The following is a 25,690-nucleotide window of genomic DNA, read 5'->3' on the forward strand; positions in this document are numbered from 1 at the left end:
GGGGTGCTCCGGGCGTACGGGATTGGTGGTGCGCTGCTAAGAGCCATTCGCTCCTTGTACATCCGGAGCAGGAGTATGGTTTGCATTGCCAGCAGTAAGTCGAGCCTGTTTCCGGTGAACGTTGGCCTCCGCCAAGGCTGACCTTTGACATAGATTGTGTTCATAACTTTCATGGACAGAATTTCTAGGCACAGCCAACGCGTCTACAGGTTGCAGTGTGGGGGCCTCAGGATCTCTTCTCTGCTATTTGCAGATGATGTGGTCCTGAGGGCCCCATCAGGCTGTGACCTTCAGCGTTTACTGGGGTAGTTTGCAGCGTGTGAAGCTTCTATGACGAGACTCAGCATCTCCAAATCCTAGTCGGAATAAGGTGGGTTGGGAGTGAGGTCCTGCCTCAGGTGGAGAAGTTCAAGTATCTCGGAATCTTGTTCACAAATGAAGGAAGGTTGGAGCGTGAAGTCGATAGACGGATTGGCGCAGCGTCTGCAGTAATGCTGTCGCCGGACTGTCTCAGAGCCGGAAGGAGCCGGAAGGCAAACCTCTCAATTTGCCAGTCGATCTATGTCCCCACCATCACCTATGGTCACGAGCTTTGGGTCGTGACTGAAGTAATGAGAAAGCGGATACAAGCTGAAATGAGTTTTATCCGTAGGGTGGCGAGGCTCACCCGAACAGACCGGATGCCTCCTGAACGCCTCCCTTGTGAGGTGTTCCGGGCATGCCCAGCCTGGGGCAGACCTAGGACACGCATTATGTCTCAAAGCTGGCCTGGGAGCGCCTTGGCGTCCTGCCGTGGAACTGGAAGAGATGGCCGGGGACCAGTCTGGACTTCTCTACTGAGACTGCTGCCCCCGTGACCCAGACCCGGAAAAGCAGAAGAAAATGGAATGGAATGGCATTTAGACGTCTGTCTGCCCATTGACAAACACATATAATGTATGCATCTGTTTGTCCACTCACATATACACAGAGAATGCAAGCATCTGTCTGTCCATTCACATACACACATAATATGAGCAACACAATGTTTAACCATTTACATACGTACCTCCGTAAGTCTATTCATATACACATGACGTAAGATCCTGTCATGCGTAGACATAATGCAAACTTGAGACGATCCGTTCACGTACACAGATAATGGTAGTTGATTGGTTTTGGCTTTTGTCGACAGACGGCTACACGACAGACGATATCGAGTTCTACTGGAAAGGAGGTGACACAGCCGTGACAGGGGTGACGCGCATCGAGCTCCCGCAGTTCTCCATCGTGGACTACAAGCTGGTCTCCAAGAATGTGGTCTTCTCCACAGGTAAAGGGAGTATAAGGAATCACGTCAAGACGGCTCACAAATGTCATAGGCACACCTTCTCTTTCAATGCGTTTTCTTTAATTTCATGACGAGATTCTCACTGAAGGCATCAAAACTATGAATGAACACATGTGGAATTACGTACTTAACAAAAAAAGTGTGAAATAACTCTAAATATGTCTTATATTTTAGATTCCTCAAAATAGCTTATTTGATTGCACTGCTAGGTAGTCACCTGAAATGGTTTTGACTTCACAGGTGTGCCTTGTCAGGGTTACAGACATGGGGGTATGTTGCGTGTGTCCAAACTATTGGCCTGTAGTGTATATTTCAAGAAAAAACTGCATCTCAGCCTTGTCGTATAGGTGAAAAAGCCTATTATTAATATCAACTTCACGCTTTGCCTTTTTCCCCCCATTTTTGCTGTTGTTTTATTTTAATTTTCCAAATATTTGAACTTTATTTTGAAATAATCTTTGTAAACTTGAAATAATATAACTTTATTCCGATAATATTTTGACTTTATTCACACAATATTATAATTTTTCCCCCAAAAAATGACAACTTTATATATTTTTTCTTTAATATTTCAATTGTTATCCTACTAAAATGAAATTATGTTTCCTTATAATATTATGAGTTTAATATTGAAATGGCTCCCGGACTGCACTTTGGACACCCCTGCTCTACACATCATCAAAACAGCAATCAGCACACTGTATGCCGTCAGCGTGGTTTCAAGCGCTGCATTCATGCTAATGAGAACCACAGCATTGTCGTGCATTGCTAACCTTGCGAGAAAGCACGTCAACGATCCACCCGCTGTGTCGGGTTAGCGTAGCGGCACCTGCAATGGAGATTCTGACTCATTGTCACGCTCAATCTAATGAGAGCTAATAAAAAGATGCTAATACATTTTGGAGAGGGATTCATTGAACGATATGTGTGCTAGCGTGATGTACCACTGCACGGCGTCATTCTGGGTTTGGTGTTGTGCGCAGGTGCCTACCCTCGACTGTCTCTGAGCTTCAAGCTGAAGAGAAACATCGGGTACTTCATCCTGCAGACGTACATGCCCTCCACCCTGATCACCATCCTGTCTTGGGTGTCCTTCTGGATCAATTACGACGCCTCGGCTGCCAGAGTGGCTTTAGGTGCGACTACTCGAAGTCCCGTGTGGCGTGTTGCGCTTTTATACGCATCAGTTCATATGATAATATACATCTACACATGTCCCGCGTTAGCACTGATGCAAGACTGACACGAGGTGTCCTGGCTGGTCCACCAATATTGCAAAAACATTTGTCTCTCCATTCACGTACACACACACTGTAAACATGTCTGTCCATTCACATACTGTATATCCATTCACATACAGTACACGTAGAATGCAAGCATTTGTCCATTCACATATATGCACATCACTGAAAATTATGTCTGTCCATCCACATACACTTACAATGCAAACAACTGTCGCTCTGTTTACATACATTGTCAACATGTCTGTCCATTCACATAGAAACACATCCATGAAAATTGTCTGTCCATTCACATACACATAGAATGCAAGCCATTGTCTCTCCGTTCACATACACACATTGAAAACATGTCAGTCCACTCATATATGCACATGGAGACATCAGTTTGTCCATTCACATATACACACATCATTAATACATGTCTGTCCATACACACACACACACACACACACACACACACACACACTCACACACACATCATTGAAATATCTGTCTGTCTATTTACATATACAGTACAGTGTTCCCCCGTTTATTGCGGGGGACAGATTTCACTTAGCCCGCAATAAGTGAAATCTGCAACTTAGCCAACTCAAGTTGTTTCCAATTATATAAGTTTCAAGGCTGTAAAAGCCCTCACCATACACTTTGTGCATTTTCCTCAGACAGGCAATAACATTTTCTACGATTTCTCTTTTGTTTAAAGACTCTAACCTTCGTTTAAATTTTAATGATCAACCTACAGGTCGGACACAAGAAATGATTAAGTCAGTCACGCATATTTCACTCCTGTCACTGTGCCTTTTCGTCCTGGAGCTGTTCCGCTGTACTGTAGAGTTTTTGTATCCTTGTTAAATCATATCGCTGCAGTACTCCTCCTCTTTCAGTCCTCCTCCTTTGAACCAAAGATTCATTTACAAGCTAGTAAGCAAGCAAGCAAGCAAAATAGCGATGAAACAGGAGACATGGCAGGGCGGCAATTGACAATGGCCTACATCCAATCAGGATGCAGAAAACAATGGGCAGAGCAGACAGACGAGAGAGGGAAGAGAGAGACACTCAACTTCCCACAATTCAATTCTTCTTGAAGGACCAGGCTCAGCCTGTAACAGCGTTCATACTCTGAAGAAGTATGTAAAAGAATTCAGCGGAACAGCGAATCCGTGAAAGGTGAACTGCGATGCAGCGAGGAACCACTGTACACATAATTTTAACATCTCTGTCTATTCACACATACACACTTCATTGAAACATCTGTTTGTCCATTCACTTATACACACACATCATTCAATGTCTGTCCATTTACATTTACTGTATTTACACAAATCATTTAACAGCTGTCTGTCCATTCACATATACTCACGTCAATGAAACAGCTGTCTGTCCTTTCACATACACACTGGATAAATGGACACTTTAATGTTCACATGGCTAGGATGACACCACAGTTTGTTCACATGCAGTGCCAGCCCACCTCCTTTGTGCTTTCCACAGGCTCTTGTGTTCCTGGTCGCTCTGACTGTACCGAATAGCTAGCTCCTCATGTTAGCATCTGGGACGCTAGCTGTTAACCATTCAGTGAAGCGCAAATAAGTTGCACTCCTTGAAGGTCTTGACGTTATTGTCAGCTCGTCGGTCTTGCTCGGTGGTGGTGAATTCACGTTTCCCATGATAATGGAAGGTACTGAAGGCTTGAATCTCCACTTCCTTGCTAGCCGCTTGACTTTCATCTTAGCCCCGGTGCTGCCACCTTGATATCAATGGGTAGACAGGGAATCACACCGGTGCCGGACGTCGCACGTCATGGCACATAAAAATGTGCTTGAACAAACAAACAGAGCTGCTTGAAAGGCAGCCACTCGTGGCGGCGTTGTTAATTCCACGACATAGACAGACAGACAGATAGACAGATAGATAGATAGACAGATAGATAGTCTCCAAGAGAAATTCACATTTCCAGTAGCTTTGCAAAAATGTCTTAATGAACTTAATCACAAAATAAAACAACCAAGGCAAGATATGAGAGATAAGAAAAGTAAGAATATAGAAAAAGAACAAATAAATAAATAAATACAGAACAGATAGTGCAATATACATAATAAATAATAATAATAATAACACATAATAATAACAATAATAATACACAATAAGGTAATATGTCCAGTTCAGTCCTTCCATGACAGGAGATATGTGATGTTACACATATCGGTATCGGTTGATATGGGAATCGGATATTGAGAGTTGTACAATATCGGCATATTGGACATCTCCAGTATTACTATTCCACGTATATTCATTCAAAGGGATGCATGTCCAATGTTAGCGCTGATGCTAAGGCTAAGAAAAGAAGTGTCCTGGCTGGTCCACCAATTCTGCAGACCACTAAAATAAGTACAATCTATGTAGCTTAGCATAACATTGTGGGATGGTGGGTAGCAACAACCTCCTTATGACAAGCCGGTCTAGATATTCCATACAGTTGCTTTGAGGGAACATTGCACAGCCTTCTCCTCGGAGCTGGCACTCAGCGGCCGTTCTTGTTCTTGGCTCTCACGCTGGGATCGATGCAATGTACCCACACTGCTCTCCACTCTCCCCCGCACACAGCTCTCCAGCACTACATTTTGGGACCACTTACGCAACCAACGCTCAAGACACAGAAATAGACGAGACGCAGCGGTCCGGCCCGGAGACGCAAACGTTACATCTATATATATGTTTTCATCTAGCTCTACTGTATATCCAGGATTCCTGTCTCTGACAAAGCAACAGGTGGCGCTATGAAACCGAATCACTGAGGCCTTTTCATGAGAAGCCAGAAGACACAAAAGAGCAATGGTGAATGCTAAATATAACAGCTGACCATAAAGTTAACCAAACAGAACTACATCAATAAAGCTGCACTGTGACGTCAAATAAAGAAGCAGCTTTTCCAAACAGTTTCTGTCTACTCCAAACCACACATGCTTCACCTATTCTTTCCTGCGTATCATCTTATCTTGAACAGATCATTTCAAATATATAAAAACTAAATCATGTATTATTCATTATTTTATGTACTGTAGCTATAAAAGCAATAAAATGAAAAACATTTAATAACGTATTATTCAAAGTATGAATTAAAGGTACAATTATGAAAAAACTACATTATTTACTACATTAATAATTAACTACATTAATTATCAACTATATATTATGTAATCAACCTACAATATTAATTTGTTATTATTTTGTGTTAAATATAAGCATACATATCTATCTCGGCATCCATTCATCTCGGGAGATGATGGTGTTAAAAGTTAAATAGGTCATTATTAATTAATAATCAAAACTATATAGCAACATCATTACATTTCTAAATTCATTCTAGACTGTATGTTATATAATCCAGCCTACATTATCCATCCATTTCCTATGCCGCTTCTCCTCATTAGGTCCGCGGGGGTATGCTGGAGCCTATCCCAGCTGACTTCGGGCGACAGGCGGGGTACACCCTGGACTGGTGGCCAGCCAATGGCAGGGCACATATAGACAAACAACCATTCACACTCACATTCATACCTATGGACAATTTAGAGTCTCCAATTAACCTAACATGCATGTTTTTGGAATGTGGGAGGAAACCGGAGTACCCGGAGAAAACCCACGCACGCACAGGGAGAACATGCAAACTCCACACAGAGATGCCTAACGGAGATTCGAACCCAGACTGTTACTGTGTGGCCAACATGCTAACCACTAGACCACCGTGTGGCCAGCCTACATTATTGATGTATTAAATATAAAAAAGAAAAAGTCACATAAATAGTTAATTAATTGCTACTAAAACTATATAATAACAATATAATTTCATTTATAAAATAATTAGACTGTATATTATATACTTTATTAATGTACTTCATATACAGTGATGCCTTGGTTAACATCATTAATCCGTTCCAGAAGGTCAGAACACAAAACAAAAAGCAAATTTTCCCATAGAAAATAATGTAAATCCAATTAAACCTGTCCAGACACAAAAAAATGTTAACATACAACACATTTTATAGACATAAATTATAGTTTTACATGGACAAAATAATTCAAAAGTAATTATAAATGACAAATTAATGGACAACTGAACATTGAACATCAGGTGTACCTAGTTTTGGTGGGACCCCCCCCCCCACAAAACCATCAATTAACAAAATAACACAAAATAAACACATTATTCTGCTGCAACCACAGATGTAAAAAAAATATCAAAGTAAATATCAGTGTTCTAGAACCAATAAACATCTACCCTGCCGTTTAGTATTTTTAAAAAAACAACCGCCAGCGGCAGTGACGTCGCGGAAGTGCGGCGGCGAGGATGCCTGGTGCCATGTGCTGTGTTTGACGCCGACTGCTGTAAACATGCTACAATAAGTTTGAATGCTTATGTGTTGCTGTTGGAACCAGAAATGAGTGTTATGGATGTAAAATGAGACAGGCAGAAACACCGCCGGGTTGATAAGCGGGAACCGGAGACCCTAGTGAGGACAAGCGGCATAGAAAATGGATGGATGGATAAATTCATTATAGACTGTGTATGATGTTATATAAAAGGAATACAAACAGGCATTATACAGTAAGACAGCCATGCGGTTCCATGCAGACAAGCTGTCCTTTGTGTCGCAGGCATCACCACCGTGCTCACCATGACAACCATCAACACCCACCTGAGGGAGACGCTCCCCAAGATCCCCTATGTGAAAGCCATCGACATGTACCTGATGGGCTGCTTCGTCTTCGTCTTCTTGGCGCTGCTGGAGTATGCCTTCGTCAACTACATCTTCTTTGGTCGAGGGCCGCAGATGCAGAAGAGGCTGGCTGAGAGGGGGCAGAAGGCCAACAACGACCGCACCGAGTTTGACCGGCCAAAGGTGAGAGGGGAGCGGCTTTAATCGCATCTTGTCCACTGGCCTCAGTCTTCAATAAGAAGGACAAAAAAGAAGAAAACAGTGAATAAGACAAGAGTCCATTCATTGATTTGTTCCCCTTAAAACTCAATGAATTCCCAGGCATAGAAAATCACAGACATAGAAATAATCTGTTCCAGGGTCAAACTGTGGCCCTCCTAAAACATTTTTGACTGTACAGCCCCTTTTTAAGTCACACTTGAACTGCGATGCAAGTGTAAAAAGAAGTTACCCATGGTTAACATGCGGCGTGTCACCAGGCACTCGACACAGGAGATTGAGTCTATTTCAACATTACTTTAAAGAAAAGTACAATTACACTCTTCTGCACTCTGTGTGTATGCTCGCGGCCCCGCCTCCACCCACCAAGACAAAGACGCTGCATGACTGACAAAATGGCTCACTCTGTTCATGCCGTCGTTCTATGGAACAAACGCGCAAAGGTGCTGAAACCAATGCACAGATACGTCTTTTCCACTGTAGCGAACTTTGGTGTTGGTGCTGGATTAAGTTCGAGGGTGTTCCAGGGTGCAAACTGACTCGACACCAGTTTGGTTTTCCATTGTCCCGGGGAGCCGTGTCATTACGTCACAGGGGCTACTCCTCCCATCAGGAAACAGACCATTTTTTTACTCTAAACACACAACTTACTGTTGTCCTTGACACAAAATATTATTTCCAGGTAAAATATAAAGGTGCAAAATGCAAAACATTTTAACATAAAGTTTGCACGTTGCAGGCTTGGGGTTTGTGGGGAGCTCGTAGCGAGGCGAGGATGAGGATCCATCTCAGCGCCATTGTTTTTTGACAGAAAGATAAAAACATATTAAACCAGAACACAGTCGCACAATAAAAGTTACTTCTTACATGACTAGCGGTTTTCAATGGGAACTAGTTTGCTGCCGTACGCAAGGGGAGGGTGGCGAAGCATTCATTCATTCGACAATAGCAAGCTGGCTTGCTAACGTCAACAGCAGGCTAGTATTTACACCCAAACTGTGCTGTGAACATTCAATTAAACAAATACAACTTACAGGAGCCCAGGCAGGTCTGACTTGTGCCTGGGTCTTCTTTTGTGACGGCCTTCTCGCTGGACTTAGTTTAGTTGGGGATAGTTTGGATCAGGGGTGTCCAAACTTTTTCGACTGAGGGCCACATTCTGAAAAATGAAAGGATGCAAGGGCCATCTGGATATTTTGTTAACCAACACAGAGAGATATGCTAAAAAGCTGCTGTATATGGAGCTCAAGACAAAACTGCATTTCAGCTTTTTTAATATCAGTGAAATGCTCATAAAAATGATTTTTTTTTAAAATTACATCTGTTTTTTCCATTTCTGTTTTTTTATTTCCTTTTATACAGCTTCCCTCTTGTAATTATAACTTTATATATTTTAAAAAATAATGCATTTTTTCTTTATTTTAACATTGTTACTAAAATGATATTTTTCCTAATTTTACAAGTTTATTCTCATAAAATTGCAATTTTTTCTCATTAGAAAAGAATTTTTTTCTCTTAATATTTTGACTTTACTCTGATAAAATTTCTGCTGTTTTCCATTTCTGCTGTTGATTTTTTTCCCCCAAATATCTCAACTTTCTTCTTGTATTTTCTTCTCCTAATATTTTGACTTTATTCCCATGTTATACAGTTTCCCCCAACTTAAGTTTCCAAAAGTTTATAACTCTATTCATTGTTTTTTACTTTAAAAAAAAACAAAAACTTTTTTTTTTTATATTTCGACTTCCTGCTACTGAAATGACATTTCTTGACATCCTCATACTTTATTCTTGTGAAATGATGTCTTTTTGTCCTTGCTAGATTACAAACTCTTCCCTTAAATTAATACTTTGACTTTTCCATTTTTGCTGCTTTTTGTTTTTGTTTCTTGTTAAAATATAATTTTTGACTGTGCTGCGGGCCGATAAAATCACAGCCCCCAGGCCGCACTTTGGACACCCCTGGTTTGGATTGTCATGAAGTTGTATGACATCCCCATCAGCAGTGTAGCGCATAATAACAAAACATGTCAAAACTTCTCAAAACAATATGCATTTCAAAAGAGTCAGACCTCTCAGTCGCTTGGCGTTATTTCCTCTCCGTTCGTACAACTACGCGCTCTCGCCTGTCCATTGTTGTGTGTGTGTTCCACAGTGTTAACGTGCGCCAACGGAATAACGCAGAGCGACTGAGACGTCTGACTTTTTTTTATTAGCAACGGCTTTGTGATGCACATGTGTGACTCTTTTGAACACATATTGTTTTGAGAAGCCAAAGTTGACTTAAGTGACCCCAGCAACTAACCGGAGCTACATTCCTCCTCACCCAAATCCGACCAGAACTCCGCTCACGGAACAATGTGGGGGGTAGGTCACCGTTGATGCACTACACTGCTGATGGGCATTTTTTTTTAAGTAACCCCGCCCACCTCATTATGCAAACGGTTCGCTCACTCGGCCCAGCAAGCTTTTGGAGCCAGAGTTGAACCATAAAAGACAGCTTGAGTTTGAACCAATAGTGGAACAATGACAATGGAAAACCAAAGCTCTGACAACCAGCTCCAAAAAAGTTCTGAACCAGACACAGTGGAAAAAGGGTCTTTGAACCTTCTTCCTGCGCGTTTGGAGGCCAGAGACGAGGGAAACAGACACGCATGCACATGGCAATATATTGAAAACGATCCAGTTCATTTATTGTGTGATTAACACATTCACTTATATTGTCCCCACGAGACCTTTTTTTTTTTTCCTAACGAGAAATCTTGTCACGATTTAATCTTGCAAGATTTTGTGAAACCCCTAGTTAACATTCAAACAACGAAACAGTGTTTTTTGCGTAGTCCTGCTAACGCACAGATATAAAAGCATGACCTCATGTACGCAACATTAATTCAAATAAAACAATTACGAAGTCCGGTGGCTTTTAAAAAAGTCTGTGTCTTCGCTCAGGCCGACTCCCAGGGCAACATCCTGCTGACCACCTTGGAGATTCACAACGAGGTGGGGGGCCACGAAATCACCACCACCGTGTGCGAGACAACGCACAACTCCACCCCCATCGTGTCGGACAACTCCTCGTACAGGAGGACGAGCGGGTCGGCCGGCCGCCGCAGCCTGGACGGGACGGCTCAGCTCAAGAGGAGCCGACTGAGGCGGCGCTCGTCGCAGCTCAAAATCAAAATCCCCGACCTGACGGACGTGAACGCTATCGACCGCTGGTCTCGCTTCATTTTCCCTTTCAGCTTCTCCTTCTTTAACGTCGTCTACTGGCTTTATTACGTCAATTAAAGCGCGTGTGTGGACGCTGACGCTCTTTGTGCTGTGCTTGATTGGAAAATATGATTTGTCTGTTTTTATGACCCACCTTTTCACGACCTCATAACACCGCCAGGACGCTAGCAAGCAGTGGAAGACGTCCACGTGTCCCTCAAACCACTTTGTCCACAAGACGATCAAAGCACTTCCTCTGATGTCAGTCGCTAGTCTGCTCACAGCCGCTAGGGGGCATGCTTGCATTGTTATGATAGGTTGTGATGAACAGTGGAACCCCTCAGGCTCAACACAGTCCGGTTGGGATTTCAAAATAATGGAAATTAAATTACAGTAATCCCTCACCACTTCGCACTTCCAATTTCGCAGCTTCACTATCAAAAATATATTCATTAAATATTTATATTTAAAATATATTATTATGAAAACTATATTCATGAATAAATCATGCTGTTTCATAGCTGAATACAGCAATTAAAAGTAAAAAAAATATGCATATTGATGCAAATGTTTACTTTTTTTTCCTAAATTAAGCATTTTCAAGTATAAAAATGACAAAATTAATTAAACTACAAATATAAGGCATTCAGAAGACACATTCAAAGACGTTGTGATGATATGTAGTATTGTACACTGGTCACTAGGTGTCAGTAATGTTACATTGATGAGACAACAGCCACAGCAGGAAATACTGTACAGAAACAGGAAGTAAAAAAAAAAAAACATGTGCAAACTATATTATGTCTTATATGTCTGACTTTCTGTTATAATGTCTACTATACTGGGTAATAGGAGTGTAAAGGGGACTATGGGGGTGTTATTTCATGTCTAGAGGTGTCTAGTAATGTTAAAGAGCGTATTGAGAAGATCATTAACACGTTTTCTGTGCTCTAACTACCAAAATATTCCATTTATAAATAAGGAATCCTACTTTGCGGAAATTCACTTATCACGGCCGGGTCTGGAACCAGTGAAGCGCCATAAGCGAGGGATTACTGTAACACGTTCTATGGTCAATGCATGAAAATCATTACACAGTTTTTTAACCGTTTAAATCATGGGTGTCCAAAATGCGGTGCGGGGGCCATTTTTCGAAGCACCGCTGTTTTTTCAAGAAAAAAAAGCAGTAACAGCAAAAGTGGGAAAAAAAAATCTGCGTTAATTTTACAGGAATAAATTAAAAACAATCGAAAAAGTCATAATTAAAAATAAGAAAAATATCGTCATTTTTGTAGCATGAAGTTGAAAGATAAAAGAAAAAAGATTGTATTGTATTGTATTGTATTGTATGTACTTTATTTATCCCACAGCGGGGAAATTTACTTGTTACAGCAGCAAGACAAGTAAAGAGAACAGTGTAAAGAAAGCATAGTGTCTACAACATGGTTCAGGTGGTGCAGGTGTTGTAGAGCCTGACAGCGGTCGGTATGAAGGACCTGCGGAACCTCTCCTTCTTACACCGTGGGTGTAACAGTCTGGTGCTGAAGGAGCTGCTCAGGGAAACAACAGTGTCATGTAGCGGGTGAGAGGTGTTGTTCATGATGGATGTCAGCTTAGCCAACATCCTTCTCTCCCCCACTTCCTCCACGGAGTCCAGAGGACCGTCCAGGACAGAGCTAGCTCGCCTGATCAGTCTATTTATCCTGCTCCTGTCCCTGTCCGTGCTGCCCCCTCTCCAGCAGCCCACAGCATAGAAGATGGCTGAGGCCACCACAGAGTCATAAAAGGTCCGTAAAAGAGTCCTGCACACACCAAAGGACCTCAGTCTCCTCAGCAGGTGAAGGCGACTCTGGCCCTTCTTGTAGAGGGCGTGGGTGTTGACGGACCAGTCCAGCTTGTTGTTAAGGTGAACACCCAGGAATTTGTAGCTGTCTACCAACTCTATGTCCGCTCCCTGGATGTTCACCGGTGTAAAGTGAGATGTTTTCCTCTGGAAGTTAATGATCATCTCCTTTGTCTTGCTGGTGTTGAGCTGCAGCTGGTTAAGCTCACTCCAGCTGACAAAGTCCCTGATGACCGTCCTGTATTCCAGATCATTCCCCTCTGAAACACAACCAACGATGGCTGTGTCGTCGGAGAACTTCTGGATGTGACACTGTGTGGAGTTGTGTGTGAAGTCCGAGGTGTAGAGGGTGAAGAGGAAAGGGGAGAGCACCGTACCCTGAGGGGCACCTGTGCTGCAGAGTACCATGTCAGACACACAGTGACGGAGCCTCACATACTGTGGTCTGTTGGTGAGGTAGTCTATAACCCATGCAGTCAGGTGTTGGTCTACTCCCACACTCTCCATCTTCACTCTGAGTAGTGCCGGCTGGATGGTGTTGAAGGCACTGGAGAAGTCAAAAAACATGACCCTCACAGCGCTCCCGCTGTCCTCCAGGTGTAGCAGTGATCTGTGCAGCAGGTAGATCACTGCGTCGTCCACTCCGATCCGAGGCCGGTAAGCAAACTGCAGGGGGTCCAGCTGAGTGCCCACCAGGGGTCGCAGGTGCTGCAGGATAATCCTCTCCATGGTCTTCATCAGGTGAGAGGTCAAGGCAACAGGCCTAAAGTGGTTAGGCTCCTTGGGACGTGGTGTCTTTGGGATCGGGACCACACAGGAGGTCTTCCACAGGGCCGGGACTTTCTCCAGGCTCAGGCTGAGGTTGAACAAGTGCCTGAGAACTCCACAGAGCTGGTCAGCATAGTCCTTGAGGATTCTGGGGCTGATGCCGTCCGGTCCCGGGGCCTTCCTTGCCTTGATCTTCCTCAACTGACTTCTCACCTGATCATCAGTTATGGAGAGGGGAGTAGAGGATGGCTGGGATGGGGATGTGGGGGTGAAGAGTGGTGAGTTGGTAGGGGAGGGAGGGAGGGCAGACTCAAATCTGTTAAAAAACAGATTGAGTTCATCTGCCCAGATCTTGTCCCCACTGGCTTGGTCTCTCCCCACTCCTTTACCATGGCCTGTGATGGTCTGCAGGCCTCTCCAGACTTCCCTGGCATTATTCTCCTCCAGCCGCTTCTCCAGTTTCCTCCTGTAGCAGTCCTTCCCCTTCCTGATCTTGTGCCGGAGTTCCCTCTGGACTCTGCATAACTCCTCCTTGTCCCCCGAGTTGCTTGTTAGTATAAGAAAAAAAAATAATAAAGTTGTCTTTTTGTTATTAGGTTTGTGGAATAAGTTATGTCACGAGAATAAAATACAGATATTATGGGAATGAAGTCATAATTATGGGAAGAAAATTGACCAGAACAAAATAATGGGAAAATGAAAAAAAAAAAAAAAAACAACAGCAGAAATTTAACTGCTGTAATTTTACAAGAATAAAGTAAAAAATTAAGAGAAAATGTTGTACTTTTAACAAGACAAATAGTCTCAATTTTCCAAGAATAAATGTGTAATTTTATGAGGAAAAATAATGTCATTTAGTTGAATAGAGTTGAAATATTAAAGAAAAATGATATTTTCTAAATTTGTAATTTTATGAAAAAGAAAACAAAATAAAGTTGTAATTTTGGGAAAATTTGGGTTGGGGAAAAAGTTATAATATGGGAATAAAGTGGTAATATTACGAGAAGAAAATTATTAAGATTATTTAAGAAGAAAGTTGAAATATTTGTGCAAAAAAGGGGAAAAAAGAGCAAAGTTGATACTAAAAATATCCTTTTTCTTTTATGTAATTATGGGAAGAAAGTCAAATATTATAGGAATGGAAAGTCATATTATCACGAGAAGAAAATTTACAAGAAGAAAGCATAAATTGTTAGAAAATTTAAAAAACAACAGCAGAAATGGAAAAAACAGTCAAGTCAAATTATTAAGAGAAAAACTTGTATTCTCACAAGAAAAACTTGACAACAACATACTAGCAATTTTATGATGAAATAATGTTATATTGTTTTAGTAGCATGCAGTAAAGTTGAAATATTAAAGAATTTTTTTTAAATCTTTTAACGTCTTAATATTATGAGAAACAAAAGGAAAAAAGGGGAAAAAGAGCAAAGTTGATAGTAATAACATACTTTTTCACCTATATGACATAGATGAGATGCAGTTTGTTCTTGAAATATATCTAACTTCTTAGCATATCAACATGTGTTGATTTACTAAATATCAAAGTAGCAAAATTGCGTCCTTTCATTTTTCACTATGTGGCCCTCACTGGAAAACGATTGGACACCCCTGCTTTAAACGTTTTCAATAACATTTGATATGCGTACCTGCCGTTTAAGTGTAAAAAGAAGCAAAGCACCTTGGGCACAAGCAATAAGACGTTCGAGCTTAACTTTTAAAGCAACTTCCTGTGCGTGTCGAAAAGGCCGTGGTTATAGCCGGGGTGTAGTTGACCCGCTGCTGGTTGAGAGGAGTCACATGTGCTTTCGTGCCGAGAAAAAGTGGCTGGATTTGTTGCTAGTCGCTTTTTTTCTCCCTAAAAACAGAATCTAGACGGGTCTGAATACTCGCTAAATACAGCGAGTACGAGGTGTGTTACGAAGCAGAGTTAGCATGCCATCTACTGCACAGAGTTGGAACGACAACAGTCCCATTATAATGTGTTTATTAGCGAATGAGCAGCTATGTAAGCAAGGTAATTGCCTACAGTCACAGCTGTTAATGCCAATGTTTGTTGACCAGGTGCTAAATTAGAGACTCCTGTGGTTATTTGCTTTTGTAGACCACACCCCCCAAGACCCGACGGCAAATTGGATAGAGGTGTCATCGGAGCTCTTACAGCAGGGGTGTCCAAAGTGTGGCCTGGGGGCTATTTGCGGCCCGCGGCTGTTTTTTTCTTCTCAAAATACAATTAAACATGAAAAACAGCAGTGATTTTATGTCAAAATATTAGGACAATAAAGTCATAATACAAGACACAAAAAATTGTCATCTTACAGGAAAAAGTCATAATATTATTCTGAAAAACATGTCATTTTTAGAAGCATAAAGTTGAAATATTTTTTTTTATGTATTTTCCAAAGTTGTAATATTTTGGGAGACAAAACAAAACAAAGAATGAATTTGCAAATTTTGGAGAACTGTGTTGGGAAAAAGGAGAATTTTGTATTATTAGGAGAATATTAGGAGAATAAAGTCATAACATCACATTCAAAAGTTATTTTAAGAATAAAAACATCATCAACAAGAATAAAGCCAAAATATTCTGAGGAAAAACAAGTCATTTTTTTTAGAAACATAAAGTTGGCATATTAAAGAAAAAATATACTATTTTCTAAAGTCATAATATTATGAGAGACAAAACAAAAAGAGTGAAGCTGCAAATTTTGGAGTATTAGGTTGGGAAAAAGTTAGAATATTACGAGAATAAAGTGAAAATATTATGGGAATAAAGTCATAACATGACAAGAAAAAGAATATATGGAAATGTTGAAACATTTGAAAAAAAAAAAGGAAAAAAAACAAGCAAAAAAAGTGTAATTTAAGGATAAAAAGTTGATAGTAATAGGCTTTTTCACCCATATGACAAAGCTCAGATGCAGTTTTTCTTCTTGAAGTATATACAGTATATAACTTCTTAGCATATCTACATGCGTTGCTTTACAAAATATCAAAGCGGCAAAGTTACATCTTTTCATCTTTCGCTATGTGGCCCTCGCTGGAAATAAGGTTGGACACCCCTGTCTCACAGTATTCTTCTTCTTCGTGTCGTAAAACAGCCAAAGAAAAGGTGAAAGTCGATCCTTCAGGCGGTGTTGCGGTTTTGTGTGACTTTGAAGGATGTTTTTGGGAGAGTCGTGTTGAGCTTTAGAGGTTCCACCTTATTAAAAGCACAAGTTAGGGTCCTCACTTTTTCTTTGTCTTTATTACAGAAAAGTGCCATCACTCATTTTCTCACGGTTAGCATTTGTTCGCACAGTTTGTTATGTCTGAGGTAACAACCCATGTCCTACAAAATGTTATGTTTCAGTACCAAGCGGGAAATGTTTTTGTGTTGGATTTTTGTGACACTTCTATTTAATACAACGCCATTCACACACGCTCCGTGTCGTCGTTTTTTCCCCCTCTCTTTGAGTGAAGGCGACGCCGTGTAAGACAAACTCTCAGCGTGCCAGCCATCTGGGGTGAGCGTTGGCGCGTAGGAGTGCCGCCACCTGTCACCAAAACGCTGACATGATGGAGGGACTCCAGGAAAAAAAAATCAAAGCAGAAGCACGAACGACGCATGAGGCTCGACGTGCTACTCACACCTGAGCAAGCTTTTGCTGGGTCTCTGTTTTTACATGAACTCACCCTGGAATACGTCAGCACTCATGCATCACATGTGACGACAACACACTTTTCCACCTACAAAGCATTAGGTAGTGGAGCAATAAATCCTGGAGCTTTCATTTATATCAGGGGTGTCCAAACGTTTTCCAGTGAGGGCCACATAGTGAAAAATGAAAGGATGCAACTTTGCCACTTTGATATTTTGTAAAGAAACACATGAAAACGTTTAAAGCAGGGGTGTCCAATCGTTTTCCAGCGAGGGCCAAATAGTGAAAAAGGACAGATTTTGCCACTTTGATATTTAGTAAAGCAACACATGTTGATATGCTAAGAAGTTATACTTGTATACATTTCAAGAACAAACTGCATCCCAGCTTTGCCATATAGGTGGAAAAGGATATTATTAGTATCAACTTTGCTCTGTGATATTTTTTTTTTCCCCACAAATATTTCAGCTTCCTTCTTAATCTTCTTAAACGTTGTTCTCGTTATATTATGACTTTATTCCCATAATACTATTTTCCCCAACCTAATTTTCCAAAAAATTACAACTTTATTTTGTTTTGTTTGTCATAATATTACGACTTCAAAAAATTCTCTCTTTTATTAATTTTTTTTTTAAATTAATTTATTCTTAGAAAACTATTTTTTTTCTCGTGAGAATAAATTACAGCTGGGTTTTTTTGCTGTTTTTTTCCAACTATTTCAACTTTGTTCTTGTAAATAGTTTGACTTTAATCTCGTAATATTTTGACTTTATTGTCGTAACATTGTAACTTTTTGCCCAACCTAGTTTTCCAAAAATTACAACTTTATTTTGTTTTGTTTGTCATAATACTAGTTTCAAAAAATCACATACAGTAGACGCCCCGACAACGTAAATAATCCGTTCCGAGAACCTTTATGTTATAGGGTTTTATGTTATACGAAGTGTAAAATACATGTAAATAGCCTAATCCATTCCAAGATCTTCCCAAACTCAGCCCTTTGGCCCTTCAAAATCTTCAAAGTCCACCAAATATGGTGGGAAAATATAAGAAAACGTTAGCATAAACATAGTAGAGTAACATTCCAATGTAAAATAAGGTAATAAATAAGATTACTGTAAATGAATAAAACTGAAAAATAAAAACAATCAACTAGTTTAAGGGTGACTACGATGAGGAAAGGAGAAGCCTGTCTCTCACACAAACTCAAGAACGCGCTGGATAAGTCAGCCAATGAGATGAGAGCGTAGGCGGTGCCCCGATAATCAGCCAATGAGAGCGTGAAGCGTCACCAAGTGTACTCTGTTAGTCATGGAAAATGTTTCCCTCTCTCTGTCGCGCGAGCTATTCAAATTGAATTTCTGAACTTGCACCGACTTGACGCTTTACGTTATATGGAATTTCTTACGTAATATGAAGCAAAAACTTTACATAAATTCTTTACGTTCAGTGGAATTTACGTAAAAGGAGGTTTACGTTATGCGAGGTACTACTGTATATATTTTATTAATATGTTACTAAGCATTATGTTTCCTCATAATATTACAAGTTTATTTGCATAAATTTTGACTATTTTCCTTGTTAGAATGCGACTTTTTCTAATAAAATAATAATAAAACAATTTGACTTTATTTTCGTAAAATTAGAGCTGTTTTCCTCGTGAAATTATGAGTTTATTCTTGTAAAACTGGGACTTTTTTCCTGTGAATATACGACTTTTTTCTCCCAATATTTTGACTTTATTCACCTAAACAGGACAGCTGTTTTTTTATTACCTCCGCCAAGCGCAGCGCAGAGGTTATGATTTTGCTGGTGTTTATCTGTTTGTGTTCAAAATAACTTCAAAAGTTGCAAACAGATTTGGATGAAATTGTCAGGAATCCTCGGAAATGGGATATGGAAGAACTGATTACATTTTGGGGGTGATCCAAAATTCAACATTGTCCTAAAATTCACGCTTTTCCCTGATGACCTGCTACCACTGTCACATTTCTCAACCGATTCTCAACCGTTCAAGACATTCAGGCTACTTATATTTATACTGGAAAAATAAATCAAAATGTTCCCAAAATTCACCCTTTTCCGTACAACTGCTATTCCATACCTCTACTTCCACATTTGTCACGATTCACCTCATTCCAACATCAACTCATTCAAAGTCAGGACATTCATGCTATTACCCACAGCACAAAAATTCCCAAAGTTTTGTCTTCCGAAACACAAAATTGCCTTTCATCTAAAGCAGTGGTCACCAACCTTTTTGAGACCAAAATCTCTGGTCTAGGCCGTGAACCTGCGCAAGATCTACCCGCCCCCAACAACAAGCATGCATACATATACTGTATATATATATACACTGCTCAAAAAAATTAGAGGAACACTTCGAAAACACATCAGATCTAAACTGGGGGGAAAATGATCTTGAATATCTTTCCTGATAATAAGTGGGTGATGTATTAGTAACAAAATGATGCCACATCATTTGATAGAAATGAAAATGATCACCCTATAGAGGGGGGAAATCAAAGACACCCCAAAAATGAAAGTGAAAAAATGATGCAGCACACTGGTCCATTTTGCTAAAATGTCATTGTAGCAACTCAAAATGATTCTCAGTAGTTTGTGTGGCCCCCACGTGCTTGTACGCATGCCTGACAACGTCGGGGCATGCTCCTAATGAGACTATGGATGGTGTCCTGGGGGATCTCCTCCCAGATCTGGACCAGGGCATCACTGCGGTACCTGGACGCATGGAGGAGATTCCAGGAGACAGGTAGTTACTCCAAGAGAGCTGGACAGGGCCGTAGAAGGTCCTTCAACCCTCAGCAGGATCGGTATCTGCTCCTTTGTGCAAGGAGGAACAGGATGAGCACTGCCAGAGCCCTACAAAATGACCTCCAGCAGGCCACTGGTGTGAATGTTTCTGACCAAACAATCAGAAACAGGCTCCATGAGGGTGGCCTGAGGGCCCGACGTCCTGTAGTGGGCCCTGTGCTCACTGCCCAGCACCGTAGAGCTCGATTGGCATTTGCCATAGACCACCAGAATTGGCAACTACACCACTGGTGCCCTGTGCTCTTCACTGATGAGAGCAAGTTCAACCTGAGCACATGCGACAGACGTGAAAGGGTCTGGAGATGCCGTGGAGAACGTTATGCTGCCTGCAACATCATTCAGCATGACCGGTTTGGTGGTGGGTCAGTGATGGTCTGGGGAGGCATATCCCTGGAAGGATGTACAGACCTCTACAGGTTAGATAACGGCACCCTGACTGATATTAGGTATCGGGATGAAATCCTTGGACCCATTGTCAGAACCTACGCTGGTGCAGTGGGACCTGGGTTCCTCCTGGTCCACGACAATGCCCGACCTCATGTGGCTAGTGTATGCAGGTAGTTCCTGGAGGATGAAGGAATTGATACCATTGGCCTGCCCCCACGTTCACCTGACCTAAACCCAATAGAACACCTCTGGGACATTATGTTTAGGGCTCATGGATGCCCTGGTCCAGATCTGGGAGGAGATCCCCCAGGACACCATCCGTAGTCTCATTAGGAGCATGCCCCGACGTTGTCAGGCATGCGTACAAGCACGTGGGGGCCACACAAACTACTGAGAATCATTTTGAGTTGCTACAATGACATTTTAGCTAAATGGACCAGTGTGCTGCATCATTTTTTCACTTTCATTTTTGGGGTGTCTTTGATTTCCCCCCTCCATAGGGTGATCATTTTCATTTCTATCAAATTATGTGGCATCATTTTGTTACTAATACATCACCCACTTATTATCAGGAAAGATATTCAAGATCATTTTTCCCCCAGTTTAGATCTGATGGGTTTTCCAAGTGTTCCTCAAATTTTTTTGAGCAGTATATATATATATATATATATATGTATGCCTGTGAGGCTGTGCGAGTGTACGTTGGTAAACCTCACTCCCTCTGCGTTAAAAGCTGCACTGAACACGCGGTCAACAGTCCGGGCTTTTGGCCGTGTGGTCAGCGCTCTCGCCTCCCATTGTGAAGATCCTGTGTTCGAGCCCCGGTGCGGGCGGTGCGAAATAGGGCGGGTTACATATACACACACACAAACATACAATATATGCTTTGTGTTATTAATGTTTGTTGGTTTCAACATTTCAGCTTTTTCTCATTGTGCCTTTTTCTGTATTTTTATCATTTTTGCTGTTTTTCAAAATGTTATTCTGTTTCTGCAGTGATGCAGTGACAAATGAGCCACAGTCCGCAGATGGCCCCTGAGCCGCTCTTTGGGCACCCTTACTTTTGTGGCATTTGGTCGTGGTTGGTCTTGCGGCGTCAGCTTCATGAGCAAACCACAACTGTTGGGCTTGTTGGCTCAGTGTAGCGGGCGAGCGATGCAGACTGAGGAGAGAGGGGCTGGTCAAAGCGCTACAACAGTCAGCCCTTAATGAGCGCCGTTGTTGCGGCTCAAAGATTTTTTTGGAGGTGCACGTCTAACTTTGAAGTAGCAAAGGCAGACTTTGAGCCCTACTGATGTGCAATAATTACTGTTGTGTGCGCAGGCACATTTCTGCAGTGCTCTCGTCACTCCCTCCCTCTCTCGCTCGACCTTTTTGCTAGCGTGGGGGGGGGGGCGCGTCGGTGTACGAGGTGAGCCGGTGCTAGTGTACCACCGGCTGGGTTTTGGGGACTGGGCTTCTTGCTGGGGCTAGCGGGTTGCTGCCTGGATAGCGACGAGGCATACGGGCGTGTTCAGTCAAAATGCGTGCCTGTTGGTCGCTCTCCGGGAGGTGAGGGCACTGATACTGTGTGATAATACATTTTTTTCAAAATGGTCTCACGATCAACCGGTCCCAAAGAAGGACTAGTAGCTCACGATCGACGGGTTGGCGACCCCTGATCTAAAGAGTTCTAGCTACCGCCACATTTCTCAACCGATTCAGACCGTTCCAACATCAAAGCATTCAACTAAATAATTAAGGATATTCATGCCATTCTCCAGAAGAATTCCCACTTTTCTTGGCATTCCCATTTTTCAGAAGGCAGAATGCCTTTGATCTAAAGCGTTCTAGCTACCTCCACATTTCTTAACCGATTCAGACCGTTCCAAAGTCAAAATTCTCAACTCATTCGGGACATTTAGCCTTCCGGGTACATTGTGCTAACGTGCTAGGTGTTAGCATGCTAACCTTAGCATGTTAGCATTGCTAGCATGCTAATGTTGGCATACTAGCATTTTTAACTATTTTCATAGTAGACACACATGTAAACACTTACCACTATAATGCTGGGTGTTAGCATGATAACATTAGCATTGCTAGAATGCTAACATTAGCATAGTAGCATTTTCTGCCATTTTCATAGCTAGACACATATATAAACACTTACCACTATTATGCTAAGTGTTAGCATGCTAATGTTAGCATGTTAGCATTGGTGGCATGTCAACATTATCAATCTAACTAGGTTGATAAAATACATCTAGGACTAATATTTATGGTGTAAATCACAATATGGGGGGAACTGTGGTGCTTGGCGGAGGTCTGTGCTCTCCACTTGCTTTTCTAGTTTCTACTGTTGTTTTTTAAATTTTCCAACTATTTCAACTTTCTTCTTGCAAACCTTTTCACATTAGATGAACTTTTTATCTTAATATTTTTACTTTATTCTTGTAAAATTACTGCAGATTTTTCCATTATTGTATTTTTTTTTTTTTTTTAGTTTAAGCACTACCTTGTAAATATTGGACCAAAACTATATTGGACCAAAACTGGAGGAAAAGATTCCAAAATTCTGGTCAGTGGAGTAACGGGATGCAACTATAGACGGGAACACTAATTCAATATTACTCACTGATGTGACAAAAAAGGAAATCAATGACATTGTCAAGAAATGTAAAACAAAAACATCAACTGATTGTAATGGAATCAATATGGAAACGATAAAAATGGTCATCAACCAAGTTCCAGAACCGCTCACTTACCATTTCAGACCAATACATTTCCAAACAAAATGAAAACAGCTAAAGTAGTTCCAATTTTCAAAAATGGAGACAAACATCAATTTACAAACTATCGCCCAGTTATGTTATTACATGTGTAATAATAATAATAATAATAATAATAATAATAATAATTTTCCAAAATCATTGAAAGGTTATTCAACAACAGGTTGGACAAACCTATTAATAAGAATAAATTACTCGCGGACAGCCAATATGGATACACAGCTAACATTTCAACTTCCATGTCATTGAAATTACCAAGGAAATGACCAACGCTATAGGTCGCAGGAAGTGCCCAGCAGCAGTATTTATGGATTTGACAAAAGCTTTTGATAATATTAATCACCATATTCTAATTTCAAAATTACAAAGGTATGGAGGGTTACTGTTCAATTGGGTTCAAAGCTATCTAGCTAAAATAAAGCAATACGTGAAGCTAGGAGAATATACTTCAGCATGCTTAGTAAATATATGGTGCGGCGTACCCCAGGGGTCAATACTGGGACCAAAACTATTCAACCTATACATAAATGACATCTGTAAAGTCACAAAAGACCTAAAGTTAGTACTACAGTATTTGCAGGCAATGCTACTGCCTTCTTTTCTGGAGAAAGCACACAAGAGCTAATAAAAAAAAGTCACAGAGGAAATGACGATACTAACAAGATGGTTTGATCCATAAAAGCACATTATCCCTGAACCTACGTACAACTAAGACAATGCTATTTGGTAATAGTAGAAAGGGTACTTATGCGCAAATACAAATTGCTGATGTGGACATTGAAAGGGTGAACAAAAATACATTTCTGGGGGTCATAATAGATGTAAATATGAGCTGGAAATCTCACATCAAAAGGGACCACTACTAAACTACTACGCTCACTACGAACTCGTCATTCTTCTGTGAGTGCATTGCCAACACTCACCCATTATCCAACTATGTTCTGTTCTATTTCATAGATGTTATCTATTATAATTGTCATATGAATTAGTTACAGTTGACTATGATACCACATTATTACATTACCTTATCATTTTCCCTTGTATTCAACCAGAAGAGAGTGCATTTGGAATACAGGAAGTGAACAAATGTATTGGAATTGATGTGAAGCGGATATCACGGTTGATAAGTTAAGTTTTGCTTCTTCCTACTCCGTTTGGACATGCGGAACTGTGAATTGTATTATGCGGTGTATTCCAATGTAGCTTGTATGCATGTTGAAATAAATTAAACTCTTGCCATTACCATTTTCATTTAAGTTTTCTTGTTAAATTCTATTTTTAGAATGTACTGCAGCCCGATAGCAAAACAGCGACGAGCCGTGCTGATTTATATGTTTTTACCTGTACTAGGTATGCACTGACACTAGGAATGCATGGTTTGTACTGTAGATACCCACAACGTACCCCACAATATTGAGCTGTATTACAGTATATGATCATTTACGTTAAGTGAAATTTGGATTAGGAAAAAATGACATTTAGAGATGTGGAATAAGTGACTGGGCGGAACTAATGAGCCGTGCAGCTCCCCGGGTGCGTAAACATGGATGCACACAACACTGTGGCGCGACCAGCTGTTAAAGTCTCCGCATGTCGTTCATGGACGGCTGGACAGCTGATGCAGTGATGAACAAAAACAAAAGCAAGAAAAAAAAAGTGTTTTAAAAAATGAACATAAAAATGGATGTGTATAAGAAGAGAAAATAAAATCATAAAAGATCAAATAAATCACATTTAAAAAATGAATAAATAAAACAATGATGTATAAATAAATAAATCAGTCAACAGTAACTGTAAAATCTATAACTAAACACAGGGCATTGATTATATAAAAAGTTCATAATAATGTGCCAACAGGTATTTGTGGCGGTCCAAATGTATTTGCGCCACAAATAAATGAGTGTACGGGAAACACTGATATTGTTGAAAGCGGCATGCTGCACATGCTTCTGCTGTTCAAACTAATCATTGATCACAGATTTCATGTTGCTGTTATTGTTATTCCTGCACGTAGCAAAACAAAATAGGGTGACCAAACATCCTGTATTCCCAGGACATATCACCTCCTACCCTGACAGAGTCCTATTTTGTTTTTTCTTTTTTGTGATGAAAATGTTTTTCATTGTGCCATTAAATTGACTCGTATTGGACACTAAAATTATATCAATATTGTTATACATTTTTTCCCCTTTTTTTTCCTTTTTTTATGCTTTTTTTCTTTCCTTTTTTTCTCTTTTTTTTGGTCTTTTTTTCCATATTGTTATTTATGATAGTAATAATAACAATATTAATGAAATATTACGTGATATATAATATTATATAATATGAATAATCATTTTCTTTGTCTAGTAAGACCTGAAAAGAGAGCTACTATGTTCTCATAGGTCGATTTTTCTTGTTTCTATCGCACAAAGCATTTGTATTTTCTAGGAGCAAAATGTGTGTGCAGTGCAGCATTCAGGGTTATTTTGCAGACTTGAGGGTTTTGTGTGCAGTGGACAACATCATCAACAAGGCTAATAATTAGTGTTTCTCAGGTTTGCTGCCGGAAAGGGCTGGATAAGCACACAAAGCTTCAGCATTCGTTCAAGGTCAGCACACAGCACAGGAAGCAACTTCCAATCTGCATTTACATTGATTCATTATTTTGCCTTGAGAAAATGACATTTTACGTTTGCAGCTATATCCTCTTTTAGTCACAGTTGATCAGTTTGGGAAGTTTCTTTGGTCC

General features: G+C 40.6%; 1 protein-coding gene across 3 annotated transcripts in view; it reads left to right on the forward strand.

The window, feature by feature from the left end:
* gabrb3 (gamma-aminobutyric acid type A receptor subunit beta3) overlaps positions 1–13,597 on the forward strand; it is a 47,480-nt gene extending 33,883 nt beyond the window's left edge. For 2 of the 3 annotated variants that reach the window (XM_054790398.1, XM_054790399.1), the window contains 4 exons: positions 1,175–1,312; positions 2,314–2,466; positions 7,228–7,472; positions 10,457–13,596. In XM_054790398.1, coding sequence (XP_054646373.1) covers positions 1,175–1,312; positions 2,314–2,466; positions 7,228–7,472; positions 10,457–10,795 — 875 coding nt within the window. In that variant the 3' untranslated portion in view covers positions 10,796–13,596. Of the gene's footprint in view, positions 1–1,174; positions 1,313–2,313; positions 2,467–7,227; positions 7,473–10,456 lie in introns of all 3 variants that reach the window. The other variant, XM_054790400.1, reaches the window with a different exon arrangement.
* The last annotated feature ends 12,093 nt before the right edge of the window (positions 13,598–25,690 follow it).

Source organism: Dunckerocampus dactyliophorus, chromosome 10 (genome assembly GCF_027744805.1).
Source record: "Dunckerocampus dactyliophorus isolate RoL2022-P2 chromosome 10, RoL_Ddac_1.1, whole genome shotgun sequence".
NCBI lineage: Eukaryota > Metazoa > Chordata > Actinopteri > Syngnathiformes > Syngnathidae > Dunckerocampus > Dunckerocampus dactyliophorus.